The 16,195-nt window shown below is 41.2% G+C and overlaps 2 protein-coding genes across 3 annotated transcripts; one reads left to right on the top strand and one right to left on the bottom strand.

The window, feature by feature from the left end:
• Window positions 1-30: 30 nt before the first annotated feature.
• Window positions 31-8,228, top strand: cnot3a (CCR4-NOT transcription complex, subunit 3a). Of its 2 annotated transcripts, XM_058647585.1 has the most exons (18): window positions 31-189; window positions 805-875; window positions 1,030-1,097; window positions 1,194-1,268; window positions 1,369-1,458; window positions 1,576-1,704; window positions 1,864-1,959; window positions 2,118-2,337; window positions 2,957-3,090; window positions 3,298-3,354; window positions 3,645-4,575; window positions 4,690-4,795; window positions 4,893-5,034; window positions 5,676-5,775; window positions 5,993-6,191; window positions 6,964-7,096; window positions 7,200-7,325; window positions 7,429-8,228. In XM_058647585.1, the coding sequence occupies exons 2-18, from the start codon at window positions 851-853 to the stop codon at window positions 7,525-7,527; spliced, it is 2,730 nt and encodes a 909-aa protein (XP_058503568.1). In that variant the 5' UTR covers window positions 31-189; window positions 805-850; the 3' UTR covers window positions 7,528-8,228. The 2 variants fall into 2 exon arrangements, with proteins under 2 accessions (XP_058503568.1, XP_058503569.1); XM_058647586.1 differs by lacking the exon at window positions 3,298-3,354.
• A 1,062-nt stretch (window positions 8,229-9,290) lies between these two features.
• prpf31 (PRP31 pre-mRNA processing factor 31 homolog (yeast)) lies at window positions 9,291-15,850 on the bottom strand. Its single transcript, XM_058647587.1, has 14 exons — window positions 15,692-15,850; window positions 14,734-14,949; window positions 14,593-14,653; window positions 14,354-14,437; window positions 14,181-14,278; window positions 13,001-13,107; window positions 12,694-12,863; window positions 12,397-12,554; window positions 12,222-12,311; window positions 11,870-11,997; window positions 10,838-10,910; window positions 9,816-9,944; window positions 9,624-9,722; window positions 9,291-9,533 (listed from the first exon to the last, which is right to left on the bottom strand). The coding sequence occupies exons 2-14, from the start codon at window positions 14,947-14,949 to the stop codon at window positions 9,420-9,422; spliced, it is 1,527 nt and encodes a 508-aa protein (XP_058503570.1). The 5' UTR covers window positions 15,692-15,850; the 3' UTR covers window positions 9,291-9,419.
• Between the last annotated feature and the right edge of the window lie 345 nt (window positions 15,851-16,195).

Genomic DNA, 16,195 nt, shown 5'->3' with positions numbered 1-16,195 from the left:
ATCACATCCTGTAGATTGTATTATGGGCGGGTTCTTAAAGCGGAGGTGGGATTTTAGCTACCGTCCATCTTCAGCTACAGTACAGTGAACGAGCCTGTCGAAAAGAAAACACAATTTGGACTAAAGAAGACTTTCTGGAATTAGTTTTGGCTGTACTTGAAAAAAGAAAAACGAAAGTCCATACCCTAGGTAAATGTCGTAAACAAATATAAATATAGATATTCGGGTTGACCCAATTTCCCTTTTTCCTAAATGTGGCTAGCTAAGCTGCTAGCTAGCATTTTATACATTAGCTAGTCAGACAGTTAGCCACATTAGCTGGCAGGTTAACGATGTGAATAGATTCTAATATATTATGTTTCACAACGCAGAACCACCATATAAACGCAGTACTGCACCCCAGAATAACGATGCATGAAAATGAAATCCATCCATAAACATGCTTTATGATAGTACCGTTTTAAACGGGATAGCAAGTAACCGTGCGAGGTGGACGAGCGAGCAAGTGGCTAGTATTAACATTTGCTGCTAGGTAGCTAATTTTAGCTGACAACCATGCCATCCACATTGGTTTACATTAGCAGTAAGAGCTTCGCCCACGGAATTATAACAATAGACTCTCAGAGGGTTCACACCGAAAATATCTTAAAACCTCGGCATTCTATTCGCAGCTATCATAAACCGGTCAGCTAGCAGGAGTTAACGTCAGTTCCACTCTCCAGACCCTGGTGCACTGATGGCTCTGCTGAAGGACCTTTGGGTGTTTCAACTACTTTTGATACATGTCTTATTGTCTTCATGCAGCTAACGTTGTGACAGACGGAATGTGAACATTGTCGCTAAAAGAGCCATGGCTGACAAGAGAAAACTACAAGGTAGGACTGTGGTGAAACTCATCACTAACGTTTCTCAGGATCAATCAGATACACTCATCTACCAGTAAACATAACTTCCACATGTTGTGAGAGACTCTTTGTGTTGCTCAGTTTTACATACAGCGATGTTAGACCACATCTTTTATCTCCACAGGTGAGATCGATAGATGTTTGAAAAAAGTAGCTGAAGGTGTAGAACAGTTTGAAGATATCTGGCAAAAGGTAATGTTTTAACTATCTTGTTTATTTTGACATCATGTTTTTTTAAAAAAATGGCAATTAGATTCAGAGTATATCATTTATTTGTAAACGTTTTAGCTCCATAATGCAGCCAATGCAAATCAGAAGGAAAAATATGAGGCTGACCTCAAGAAAGAGATTAAAAAGTTACAGGTAAGACAATTTCATATACATATATTTTTTTAAAATTTGCAAAATAAAAATAAAACATTTGCAAAAATGCTTTAACGTGTTACGTCTTTAAACTTTGCAGCGATTAAGAGATCAGATAAAAACATGGGTGGCCTCAAACGAGATCAAAGACAAAAGGCAGCTAGTCGAGAATCGCAAACTAATAGAGACGGTATAACTCTTTATTGCCTTCAGTTTTTTTTTTTTTTATATAATCTTTTTGTGGCTGTGCAAAGTCACATTAAATCATGTTGCTAAACAAGGTTTGTGTGATTTTCACTTCTCATAGCAAATGGAGAGGTTCAAGGTGGTGGAACGTGAAACAAAAACAAAAGCCTACTCTAAAGAAGGCTTGGGGCTCGCACAGAAAGTGGATCCAGCACAGAGGGAAAAGGAGGAAACGGGACAGTGGCTAACAGTAATACTGCATCTTTTTTTTTCTCACATTGTAAATTGGTTGACTTAAATTATCCAAACTAGAGAAGTGCAGGAATTGGAAAAAAAACTTAAGAACACATGAACATAAGTTTTTGATTACATCTATTAACAACCTTTTTGACGTCTTTCTCACCTACAGAATACGATAGACACTCTAAATATGCAGGTGGATCAGTTTGAAAGTGAGGTGGAATCGCTCTCGGTTCAGACAAGAAAGAAGAAAGGTGATAAAGAGGTAAGTCCTCATCTCATTCCTTTGAAGTATTTTTATTTCCTCACAGTCTGGAAATATATAGTATACTCTTGTCAGTATTCAGTGTATTTTTGTATGGTAAAACTTAATATAAGTAAAATAATATAAAATATTAAACATGCCTTCTCTCTGCCACCTAGAAGCAAGACCGTATTGAAGAGCTCAAGCGATTGATTGAGAGGCATCGATTCCACATTCGAATGTTGGAGACAATTTTACGAATGCTGGACAATGACTCTGTGCCAGTGGATTCAATCCAAAAGATCAAAGATGATGTTGACTACTACATTGATTCATCCCAAGACCCGGATTTTGAGGAGAACGAGTTTTTGTATGACGACTTAGACCTGGAAGACATCCGTGAGTAGAGCAATGTTGAGAGTTAGGATGATGCTTAAATCTTTGAAGCCTAGTTCACACTGTATGATCCATGATTCTGATAATTGGCAATGTTTGCAACTTGCAGCTTATCATCTCTTATTGACACATGGTCAGCAGTCACTTAGTGGTAAATATTCAAACACCAGTTTTTCAGAGAGGAGATGAGGGAGAAGGAATAACAGAAAAAACATCAAAATATGTGACAGAACACAGATGATTCAAGCTGTACATATGAAAATGAGCTAAACTAAGTCCAGATTCACAAATCTTCTCCTGTGTCACTTCTCTTGTGTGTTTTCATGATGTAATTGAGGAGACATAAGAATCATGCTCCCCTCGTGAAAGATCGAAGTAGTGTGTGACCCCCTGATGTTGCTTAGTCGTGTACTGTGAACTCACAGTGGCTGCCAAGACTTAACAATTACTAACAACACGTCATATAGTGTGGGATGCACAGCAATTTTACAACTTGCAAAGATTTGTAGTGAGAACTTGGCTTCAGAAAGCAGATTTTGGAAGGGTGTAGAGTTGGATTAGGCTATGGTGGTATCAGAGAATGACATTTTAACATTTTCTCTGCTTCATCTTTTACTTGAAGCTGCAGCATTAGTTGCAACTTCTCCATCAGGTCAGGGCAACATGGAAGATGAGATGTATCTCCATTCCAGCAGCACTCCCACTTCCACAACCTCCTCTTCGCCCATCCCTCCATCCCCAGCTACATGCACTGCCGTAAGTTGTTCTCTTTCTAACATGTAAATATCTGGGTGAGAATGTTAAATTGGTGCTGGGCAGAAAATATACACTACAATTTGTTACATGTTCTATCTCTTAAATTTGCATTAAAATAACATTATTACTATGCTATAAGACACTGGCTAGTTTGATGACTCAACGTTTCAAAAGTGGAATGTCATATCAAGGTATCTCCTCCAATAGGAGAACTCAGAGGACGATAAGAAAAGGGGACGGTCGACAGACAGTGAAGTTAGTCAGGTGAGAGGTTCTCATCTGTGGTGTGTCAGTAGACAAACAGTTAAGTGCAGTCATCTTCAGCCTTGGTCCTGGAGAGTGACAGTGACCGAAGGGTTTTGACCTGAAGGCACTGAAATGGAACACATTTTCTGGGACCATGGTTGTAGACTTGTGATTTAGTGTGTTTCTCTTGTATATATGGTCTTCTGTAGTTTACAGTTACCTCTGCTCCTCATGCAATATTTTCATCTGTAGTTTACCTCTGCTCACGTTTTGTCTCAAATGCATCTCCCTGGTGCTTTCATTTTTAGTCACCTGTGAAGAATGGCACCCCATCCTTGCTATCTTCCTTCTCTTCCTCCGCCACCTCTGGGTCTTCCTCATCTTCCTCCCTGGTGTCGATGGCGAGTGTCGTTGGAGGAATTACACCGGTCCCCACAGGCAGCAGTCTAATAGGAAGTTTCAGCAGTGCAGTGCAGCAACATCAGCATCAACCGGCACAACAGCAGCAACCGTCTCAGCCGCCAAACCAGCCGCCCCAGCAACAACAGCAGCCACCTCAGACAAAACCCTCCGTCTCATCAAACAACACCCCCAGCCTACCCAGCAACCCCCTATTACCAACCTCCATTGCGCCCTCTCTCCTTACGCCCAGCACACCCAGTTCTGCAGCTCCAAACTCCCAGTCTCAGACCACACCTGGACCAACCCTGACATCCAGTTTGGGACTTGGGCTAGGACTCGGATTGAGTAAAGGTAGCTTGACAGGGACCAGCAGTGCCAACCAAATACCTGGTTTAGGTCTGGGTGGCCACTCCACTTCCCTAAACACAATGGCAGGGCTCCTTTCGGGCTCCACTCCTGCCCCTTATGCTCAGGCAGCAGCATCAGGGGGTCTGGGTTTGAGTAGCACCACCCAGTCCAGCATTTCAGTGGAAAGCAGCACTTCCATCCCCACTTCTGGCTCCAGTGGAGTCACCACCAACGGGGCGGGGACGGGGCTTGGATTACTAGGTTCCAGTCCATCTCACAGCTCTCTGAGTGGGAGTATACTGAGTCTGGTTCCGGGACAAAGTGGGGCCTCTGGTTCCTCACAGTTGCCTCCGAGTACTGTCAGCACTACCTCTGCTGTAGCTGCCATGATGGGAGGAAATGGGGGCAATATTGGTGTGGTTGGAGGAGTAGGAGTGAATGCTGCTCCTGCTAGACCTCCAAGTGGACTCAAACAAAATGGAAGCACAAGTACGTGAACTTGTTATGTTTGGATGTATGATGAGATTATTTATTAACCTGTTGACTTCAGCATTGTCTTTTTATGAAGGATTCTGTTGTAACTCTCCCCTCACATGCAATCAGGTTACAGTGCTGTAGTAGCAGAGTGTTCCACAGAATCAGTTCTAAGTACACCGAGCCATTCGCAAAGCAGCCAACCGTCATCTCTCAGTTCCTCAACCAGTCAGCCGTAAGTTATTTTCCGTCTAACTCGCTTGAGTACTGAAAGTCTACGTGTTAACCTTTGTTCTTAAAACACAGTAATGACGTGTGTTGTTCCCAAACAGGATGGACAATGGCCCCAGTTTAATCAGCTCCATTACCCTGCCTCCCAGCTCTCCGTCCCCCTCATTCTCAGACAGCACACCAGGAGGAGGGAGTCTTCTTAACGGGCCCCATTCCTACACACAGGCCTCAGAGGGCCACAAGGTGAGCTGAACCAGCAAGGTGGTGTTCGGACATGTGACCAGCACTGAGCCTCAGTCATAGGCTTTTGTCTAATTGAGATGCCAGAATTTGCCCTGAGAACCAGACATTCATCATCATCATTAATTCATGTTTAACATATGCCATCACACTACAATAAACACCTTAATTCCTGGCCAGTACAATGTTAAAGGTGTCCCTTTAGGTTGTTTTTTTTTACAGAGAACTAAAATGGTTTTCATAGTCTTTCAGATGCTTATGTTTGGTAGATTGTTGGACAATGTTAATATGTTAAGTATTGTCAGTATATCATAGCTACACGTACCTATACCAAAAAGCACAGTAGCGTTTTAAAATAAAAATCATAGCATGCCATGAATTTTTAGGACTTAAAAAGAAATAACCGTGTATTACTATCCTGTTCTGTTCACTGCAAACATCAATGACTTAACTGTGACAGTGAACATTTGAATTTGTAATTGATAGGTTCAGGTCATTGTTAAATAACCCTGACGTCTGAATTAAGACATTTGTATGATGTAGGTCCATGTAGAAGTTGTAATAATAGTTTGTTTCAATTCATGGTCAAGCAATAGTTTTCAACCTGGTTGTACTTCATCTCCTGTGTGTAATTTCCTCAACAGGCTCCCGAGCCTCTCAGTTCTCTGAAGGCGATGGCGGAGAGAGCAGCACTGGGATCAGGTCTGGATGGAGAGATTCCCAACCTGCATTTGACAGACAGAGGTCAGAAGAGTCAGACATTATTTCCACTCTGGTTTAACTGATGATTCATTTACTGAGGAGAAAATTGTTATTAAACCACATTGCTTGTAAAAGGAAGATGGATCATAAAAGATTGATGTAACAAGAAAGAACAACACAAAAAGAAATGGGAGAATCAGTGTGGAGAGATACTGTTATTTATGTAACTGATGTAGCGCTCCACTTTTTCTTTGTGTAGACATCTTCTCTAGTTCATCTGCGGCACCTGGCACGCCCGCCGCTCCTCAGCAGTCCGTGTCGGAAGTTAGCATCCCCCCCTCGTTGGGTGTCTGTCCACTAGGCCCCACCCCTCTCCCCAAAGACCAGCTCTACCAGCAGGCCATGCAGGAGTCCGCCTGGACCCACATGCCACACCCCTCCGACTCGGAGAGGATCAGGTAAAATCAAAATTACTGGGACTCCTTTTCTACTGTAAGTCACCGTTACCTGATCTATACATCTGATACAACGTATTTTGACGATAGGTCTTCCATAGACTTAGGATTGCAGTGTTTAATCGTTTAATTAACATAATTAATTATCTGGTTTAATAAACAAGCTTTTAGAATTTTTTTCTTCTTTATTCTAAATATTTCCATGTTTCTTTGGCCCATATAGAAAAGAAATCATTAAAACTGAACTATTGTTTTTGGTCAAAACAAGACATTTCATAAAATTTTTGAGGTTTGGGTAACACTGTTTAACTCTTTTTAACAACATGATTCTCCTCCCAGCTTCTCCCCTTGACAGGGTAGATAGTATACAACCAGAGAGTAGACAGATGTTTTTTTTGGTTATCCGTCCCTTTCTTGTGGTGTCTTAAATATACAATAGGCTGGCTAGTTTGGGCATTATTGGTCAAACATTCCATAATAAACTTTCAGTATATGTAAATCCAGTGATGTGTGATGAGAGAATGAAATTGTTGCACCTTCCTGGACTCTAAAGTGAGAGAAAGAGCCCTGCTCCATTATACAGAGAAAGTCATGTGGAGCTGAAAGCAGCATGAACTCATGTATGAACTCATTTGAATGTAACAGACATTTGTTTATAATGGAAATAAACACACCACAGCTTTAACTAACACTGGCTATTATTCTGGATGAATGACAACTGGGGTCATTAATCATTGTCTGATAAATTGTAACTGTTTGTGTCTTTGTCCTACAGGCAATACCTGATGAGGAACCCATGTCCCACGTTGCCCTTCCATCATCAGGTTCCACCGCACCACTCTGACTCCATAGAGTTCTATCAGAGGCTGTCCACAGAAACGCTGTTTTTCATCTTCTATTACCTGGAGGTAAGAACACACAATATTCACTCACAGTGAACCTTTCAGTTCATCATGATATATTAAATTATTGAATTTAGGATTAATGGTTTCTCTGACCTTCCTCTCTCAGGGCACCAAGGCTCAGTATCTGTCTGCAAAGGCTCTGAAAAAGCAGTCATGGAGGTTTCACACCAAGTACATGATGTGGTTCCAGAGGCACGAGGAGCCCAAGACTATCACTGATGAATTTGAACAGGTGCAGCCTCATCACGCTTTCATTTCCACATAAACTAAAACTAGTTTATCGTTTTCTTGTGGTTAATAATAAAACTACTGTCTCCACTGTGCTGTTCCTCCAGGGCACTTACATTTACTTTGACTATGAGAAATGGGGCCAGAGGAAGAAGGAGGGGTTCACCTTTGAGTATAGGTACCTCGAAGACCGAGACCTGCAGTGACAGACGGAGGGACGTGGAAGGACAGGGAGAGACAAAAATGTGCTGCTGTTGACATTCCGAGACTGAACTCCAAACTGTGGATAGAGATTGTGATGTGTAGTAGAAACCCTCTCCTGAAACGGAGACAGGTGTCTGTATAGGCTGCATCTCAACGTGACGCTCTTCTGCTCGTGTAGCACTTTGCTTTTGACAAAAATGCCCCATGGGTCTGATGTGATGCATCGCGCTGCACGGGCTGGGGGGGCTCCCATTAGAGATCTACGTTTGTGCCTGTCTGTGTGCACACTCAGTATGTGGCATTAGGAAAGCCTACCCCATGCATGTTTCTCATGTTTTGTTTTCTTTTTCCGATTCTCTGTACCACCTACCCAACATTGAGCCTGGAAGCCTTTGACTTGACACAAAACAAACCTTGAATTTGATTGTTAAGTGAACTACCCATCTTGTATTTACTGTAATTTGGTGGTTTAGAATGGGAACATACAGTGGATATTTAGTCATGGTGTGTAGGAACGGCTTCTTTTAAGATCCTACGATGCCTGTTGAATATGGTCACTATTAGACATAGTGAGCAGTTATCAATAGTTTTATTGATATTGTCTTGGTCGATTAAAATACTGATTGAGAGTGACCACAGGGCCTCTCCCTGTGACAGGGAAAGAGTCCTTATTGGACAAGGATTAAATTGCTATGCAATTGAACTGGTCTCTGACTCCCTCTCTTTACAAATAAAATGTTTTTAAGTTAACCTGTCAAAGAAAATGCATTATTATGGCACATTCATGTTTGTGACAAATTAATAAACTCGTAAAATAAATCTTAAAAATAAGGTTTGAGGATTCTTTCCCCATGGAGGATTTATCATTCTCAATGTCAAAGGTCACATTGAGTATAGAATGTACCATCAATTTGGTTTAAGTCAGCTTCCCACCCTGAGTTTAGGCTTTATTCGAATTATGTTACTTCATCCTAAAATCCACTAGGTTCAATTTACCACCTGATATTATGTAGAAACCCTATACAGTGAATGTGCACTGACAAACCTGTTTACATGAAGCGTGAAAACTGAAATCCTGGTGGTAGATTGAATTTGTGGATTAAATAGGAAATGTCTCGTCTGCTGTGGTTGTTCATGTGCTGCCCTGAAGAACATTGAGATTTAATCTGGTCCTGGATCTGGTGTGGCACAGATCCTACATTTTCTTAGTTTGAATGAGGAGCGTGTTAAAACTGATTTTTTTTTTCTTTCCATTCAAGAAACCCTGAAAAGTTGAGATCTGTATTGCAATTAAAATTTTATCTTGTGCAGTTTTCAGGCTTTTTTGGGCGGGTGGGGGGCGGGGGGAAGAAAAAAAAAATACAGTAAAGTTATGAGAGATCTGCCTTTTATAGATTCTATTTTTGGGGGTTTTAAAGGTTTTCAGAAAGGGAAGGTCAGTTGAGAAATTACTAAAATGTGAATTTCAAGACGTATTTACAATTTTTCTCATCACAGTTCTGCATGGAAGATGTCATAAAATGGGGTTACAACAGGATTGTACTATTTCAATAAATCCTTTTAAGAAAGTACAAGACAGTGTGTGGTGTAAAGTACTGTCATTCCTACAAGGAATATGGATTTGCTTTTCTAATCTTGAACAAGATTAGCTTTTACTTGCAAATTGGTGGGTGTGACCACAGAATTTAAAAAGGAGGTGTGGATATGTACAAATGAATAACAAATAAACTTACGTATTCCTAAGAAAATACTTTGACACACTTAATATGTGTGCAGCTGCATTTTATTAAAAACGGAAAAAACAAAAAAGGGTAAAACTAAAAAGGACAACTCACGATGTCAAAACAAACGTATTGATGGCTACGGTGCTTGTGCATGAAAGGTTGTTGTTTTTTTACATCTTTGATTCCTTCTTGACTTTCAGGAACTCCGCCATATTAGAGAAATATTTCTGGTTGGCTTCAGCCACCTTCTTCTCTGCAGCCTGAGGGTTCACAATCTCCAGACCCTGAGAACAACAGCACAGTCTTAGCTAACATGAACCCGCACACTTCTCAGGGGACGTTAAAGTTAAAAGGAAATGTTAACTTTTATTTACCTGTAGAGGAGTGAATGCTACACTGGAGCTGATTCCTGAGGAACGATCTCTGACTGTTGACTTTCCTCCGTATGTCATGCTCTGCTTTTGCAGCGTCCTCTGTTAAACAAAATAACACAAACATTAGAAATCAAGGAAAACATACAAGGTGCCTTTGTTGGATTTCAAACTGAATAAATAAATAAAACTTACCTGGAGGGATTTGGAGATTCTGGCCTTGGTGGCTTCGTTGACCTGAGCCTGTCTGACGCGGCCGCTGCCGCTCTTCCCCAGCTGACCCAGACTGAAGCCCAGATCCTCTTGATACGCATCATCTTCAATCTGCAACAGCATGGCAGAAATAAGCCCAGAATTTAACTGCCACAGCCTCACCTCCCTACAGTCATCCAGTGTATCTATCACTAGATGCTTCTATCATAAAAGTGAAGAAAGCAGCTCCAAAACACTATCTTTATAAATCAGATTAAAAGGTTGTCATGCTCAAGTGCCTGGGTATTATTGTGTTCTGGAAAAGGAAGGCATCTAATATGATTAGTGGTGTGGTACTGTGTGTTTTATTTTTTTCGATAACAGCACTACACCAATACTTACATAAACATTTCCAGTACTTTTTTTTAAGATGAATGGCTTTTTTTATTTATGAAGTGTGAACTTCGGCTTGGAAAAGAGACTATACTGTATATTAACATCTGGAAGACTTGGAGCTGGCTGTGGACCTGCACACAGTGATACAAATGAAACACCAGCTCAGGCAGCCAAACAAGACACTGAAATGTGTGTTGTTACATGGTCAAAACTAGGTAAAAAAGTGCCACATTAGTACTGAATGTTGGTTACCAAGCCTGGCGTGTTATTTGTAAACTACTTTAAATGAACAGTATGTCATTTTGGCTTTAAGGGTCTCAATCAAAACAATTAAAAAACAAAAAGAAAAAAGAATAATTGTGAGAACTGTCGTCTCATTTCAGCGAGAGAACTTCAGCAGTGAGTAATCAGGATCCATTAGTTACAAATACACACACAATAAAATCATCTCACAGTAACCAAACATTTAATTCTTCACACGGATGTTTGATAGAGGCTTTGGCCTGGGAGTTTAGCAGATTTTTCCAAGTATGGAATGCATTATAGGACTACAATGTTACTGTTCGAAGACAAAAAAAACACAAGATCATAATATTTAAAATAAAAGAAGGTAAAAAACATCCACTGACCTCTGCAAAGGTCATTCTGTTGGCATGTTTCCTGATCTCAGTGAGTCCGAGACGCTCCTTCATCTTTCTGTACCTGCAGAGAAAAGAGATAAAAGTGGAGGAGGTTTGTATATTTTTACACATTTGATGGTGGTATTCTAAAATTGGACATCTTCAGTTACGCAAGCTGCCTGTTGTCCTCTAACATGCTGTGTGCAGCTTCTGCACAATATTTGATTTCATTTCAGTTTCTTTCTATCTAGTCCTCCAGATCAGGGGTCGCGTTAACCGAATATTTTCCGTCATTGACCGTTTTTTTAAAACGGTCAATGACGGAAAAATCTGAGAGCCATCCATCATTTTGACAGATTGCAATTCACACCCCTAAAAACTATGTTGATAAAAGAGGTGAAAAAAGAGGGATAGATGCAGATGAAGGACAAACTCAGCCCTTGGCCTCAGCGGAGCGAGGAAGCGGCAGTAAGGAGGTTAGGCGAGTTCAGTGGGAGCGGGAGTTCTCCTGGCTGAGGAGGGCGGATAGAAAAATGTTGTGCGACAAAATAAAGATTCCCATCGGAGAATCTGAGCATAATTTCTGACCTGGACACCGTACTCAATGCATCTCGCTATCCTTGTAGTGCTGACAGCCTGTTAAAGAGCTATGGACAGCAGCTTTGGAGCGCGTCTGTGACCGGTGCAGCTGATCCACTGGTGCAGAAGGAGCGCATGTTGCGGGATTTCCTACCACGCGCAACTACCCACAGTGTGAGACTGTGGGTTTAGGCCACAGGTTAACTGTTCATATCCCACTGCAATATGAACAATGCAATTATTATCAAGTGACCGGTAAAAATTGATTAGGACGGAATTTTTATGACCCTGTCAGTCAAAATGACAGACAACGAAAAATTCTAGCGCAACCTCTGCTCCAGATGTACTTAAAATGAAATGACTACATAAATTAACCAATGAATAAACCCAACAGTCCTTTTTCTCTAATGGTCTACTTGGTCTGTTTGGCGGAACATGTCAGATTATGTCGACGACGTGTACCTTCTTCCTCCCCTCTTCTTCCTCTGTCCATCCAGTGGGGCTGGCAGAGGTTTGACCTGCTTCACTGGTGGAGGTTCCTGCCATTTATCAAACTTCCTCTCTATCTCTTCTTTAAGATCGTAGCCAACCTGAGGACAAAAAAGGACAACAGATTAATGCTGAGTCAGATCTTTTGCAAATGTTGCTGCAAAACCAACTCAATTTATTTTGATGACATGGAAATATAAGGCAGTAGCTTTTATTGGATTTTCATTATTTTCAAATCGAGTTAGTCCATGTGACTACTGAAGTCTTTAGTTAGTATCCACACATATTTTGCATTAAAGAGTATGAGCTGTTTCTAGACATTCACCCTTCCATCTGAACTCTCATGGAAACTGTCCACTCGGGAAGCCAGAGTGCACTTCGCAGACACCAGACGAGCCGCCTTCCTCCTGAGGTCCTGAGGACAAAAATAACAAAAGCTGTTGGATAACAACAAACTCTGCAGTGCAGTAGTAAACGTTTTGTAATGTATTTTGACTCACAGGTGGTAGTGACTGTACAACATCACAGTGGTAGATGTAGCCAGTGTGGGGAAGCAGTGACGTGCTGCTGAAGCCGGACAGTGTTCTCCTCTGAGCTCCCAGCAGCATCAAATTACAGGCCGGCATCTTTGAGAGATTAGTGAGGCCACCAGCAATGCCTGAGGAGAGAAGAGAGAATACAAATTAGATCAACATGACGGTAATGCCAAAAATAACTTTTTATCACATAGACCATCTACAGTATTTAACCTTGGTGTATAATCCTGCATTCAAAGTGAATCATTTTGCATCTCTCACCCATGATCTTTGCAGCTGTTGATGCTCCGACAATGACGGACAGATTGGGAGCAATGAAGGACATTCTGGACTCAACATATTCATATATCCTGTGTTTAGACTGGTTCAGCTCCAGAGCCATATCACATGCTTCCTCCAGCTGCTTCAGTTCTTCCTCACTAAGCTGTGTCCTACAAAGATGAAAAATAAATAAGCAAGTAAACGAGCAGCAACTGTCTCCTGTGGCCCTGACTGTGAGGATGTTGGGCTGTGGAGCAGAAAGCTTGACAGACTCAAAAAAATAAGGTGGCATTAAACAGAGACTCACCCCTGTGTAGTCGAGGCTGTGACACTGACGACCATGATAGTAGCATTGGTGAGGATCTGCTGCAGTGTTTCGTTGGTCTTGCATTTCTCAAGATTGTTCCCCAATTCCTTAATACGAGAAACAAAATCAAGAAAACATGATGTTCAAAGCTCAAAATTATAAACTAAAATCAAGTACAAATTAAGATAAAAATGCACTAAATTATATTTTTGTGGTGTAGCAGTTGTTTGCTTTAACACTAGCAGAGAGAGACAACGAAGCAATGTCTTCTGATGTTGTTTGTACAGTACACTAAATTGTAAAAAAAAACTTGGACAGAATTTATCCAGGAAATTTGGAGCTGTGTGGTGAGGAAAAAAGCAGCAGCCACAATTGGCACATTCAGGCATACAGTCAGGCAGTGGCTCAGGGAGCACTTGATTGCTGTTGGCAGAGCATGCATTTTCAATACCCCATGATCACCTTTGCAAGAAGCCAAAATGCATCACAATCGTGAAAAAACATTGAGAAGTCCAACTGAACGTCCAGCTTTATTTATAGCGGTAGAATCTACTTCAAAACCTTTTCATGGGTGTTTTTAGGTTTATTGCTACTGTATGAAACTGTCTCGCTCTCCTCGCTCTGTGCTTCTTCCACCTCACCTACTATGTTTGTCAGTAATGACATAAAATGTGTCACCACAGACATACAAATAATCTGCTACACTGAGAGAGTCACACAGAGAGTCATGTGGGGCCAATAGGCTTAATCTTTGCATTAAGCATTGCGTGAACTGATCTGACAATGTTTTGAATGCAACAGACATTTCTTTATATTTAAAGGTTACTTAGCATAGTATTATCACTAAAAATTGTTGACTAAGATCTATGACAAATATTTGACACTTCGGAAAGTTTGCAGGGATTCAAGCCCAAATTAAATTAAAATTAAAATTTTACTTTAAAATACTAAAACTTTAGTTCCATCTCCACTGGATCGATCAGTGTAATCTTTCAAAAACAACTCTTCAGTTGTTTCATACCTGTCACTAAATTCTAAATCATCAATAGCCTTTTGCAGAGTTTCATGTTTGTTATGTGAAACTTCAGACACAACCATCAATGTCCAAGCAAATGTAGCAACAATGTCCTTCTTCCTCTAAAATGGGGCTTTAACATTTAATTTCAAAAACGTTTCTTACCTTGACTGTACGTATGTAATCTAAAGAATCTGGCACCAGCGACTCAAGCTCTGGGAACCTCTTAGAATATTTATCCCTGGTAAACTTGTGAATGATGTCTGAAAACACAGAAGAAAAAGTGGGATTATACAGAATAGTACTAGAGTTTTACCAAGGTGCAATGTAGAACTCACTGAGCTCATTGTCGATCTCTACTGTGAGGTTATTAGCCACGACAATCAGTCTGTATTCGGGGTCAGACTCAACTGGACCAGAGACTAAAAGGAAACACAAAATCATACCACACTTAAATTAACATAAATCAATGTGAGGAATTTGTAAAACATCACCCAAACATTGTGCATAACATTTATATTGTTAAAAACATTATACAACCTCAGACAGACAAAAAAGGTAAATTGGTGACACTCACCCTCTGAATTTTTGCGTTGCTTTCCACTGTATGCTGAAATTTTGTCCATGATCTCTGAAAACTGAAAACACAGCAAGGTTAAACGGGGACGACCAAACCTGACAGATAAACTGTGTAAAGCACTCACATGTGAGAACTCACCTGTTTGCCATTGCGAAGCTTGGCGATGGATGCAACACTCTCAGCTTTGCTGTAGTCCACTTCCATCTCCTCTGGTATGTCTTCCAGCCCTCCCTCTGTCCTTCCCTGGGTCATCTCTCCATCACTCTCCCCCTCGTCTCCCTCTGGATAGAGCCCATCCTCCCCCTCATCTCCAGCCTCCTCCAGGTCAGCCAGCAGCTCGTCCGCCAGAGACATCTGCAGTCAGCAGAAGAAAGTGTCAGAGCATTGTCCAAATCAAAACCTGCTCAGAGGATTTACTAAAATCCAGCAATCATTGTAAATGCATATGTCCCGTAGAACTTTATTAATATTTCCGATATAATTTCAATCAAGTCCTAACTTAATCAAAGTCCTTGTTGAGTCTTACATTTCTGCTTACAGACTGTGTCCGTCTGGTATGATGGTTAATTATACGTATTGTTGTAGCCTGAAGCAAGGAACATTTGAGTTGTATTGTATCCTTTCACCCCAACCAGTCGAGGCAGATGGCTGCACATCTTTGAGTTTGGTTCGGTCGGAGATTTCTTCCAGTTAAAAGGGAGGGGTTTTTTTTCACTCCACTGATGCCTAGTGCTTGCTCATTGTGTGAAATGTTGGTTTCTCTTGTCTATAACATTGTAAAGGTTTCTGCCTTACTATGTACAGTGCCTTGTGATAACGATTCAGCGTTATAAAACTGAATGGAATAAATGTTGAACGGCCAAACGTATCTTCTATGAACAATGGGGGTGTTAGCTAGTTATCTACTACCTGACACCAGGTTATTTCAGCCTTCGAAACGACTTTAGTGTATGTAACCCGGGGAAATTACACAGACACAGATAATTCAAACACAGTCGTAGTCAAATACAAGAATCGTTATTATGGCTTGTGTTAGCCTGCTAGCAAACGTCGGTAAAACGTTGTTAAAAGGCTATTCTGAGTAGCGTTAACTTACCTCGGCGTTATAAAAACCAGTCAACTAAAGAAAAAATTCAAAAATGTCTTATTCAAGTTTCTCGTTTTCCTGTAAAAAAGTAAAACGACGGGTTAAGCGGAGTTTCGCCAGACAGTTGTGGCGTTGTTACTATTGAGCCGTGTGGATTGTCGCATATTAAATACGTAGGCACCGACGCGTTGCTTTCTGGGAAATTGAGTCAATAAGCTGCAAAACACAAACAAGACTTAAAGGTTAAAAGGACAACTAGTACCGCGCGCGGTTCTGAACGGGTTCGAGCCGACCCACGCGGGTCGCCGTGTGCCACGGCTCCCCGCGTGCCTCGCGCTCTCACCCGTTCATTCACCGCGCGCGGTACTAGTTATTTTCAGTACTAGTTATTTTCAGCGGCGTCCCCGCGCATGTCGATCCAAATTTCGGGGGGATCGGGCAACTTATGGCAAAGTTATAGGGCACTTCCTGTTTAAAATGGCTGACTTCCTGTTCGGTCAAATGCGCGTCCGT

Source organism: Solea solea, chromosome 13, assembly GCF_958295425.1.
Source record: "Solea solea chromosome 13, fSolSol10.1, whole genome shotgun sequence".
NCBI lineage: Eukaryota > Metazoa > Chordata > Actinopteri > Pleuronectiformes > Soleidae > Solea > Solea solea.
This window is presented reverse-complemented; position numbering and strand designations above follow the sequence as displayed.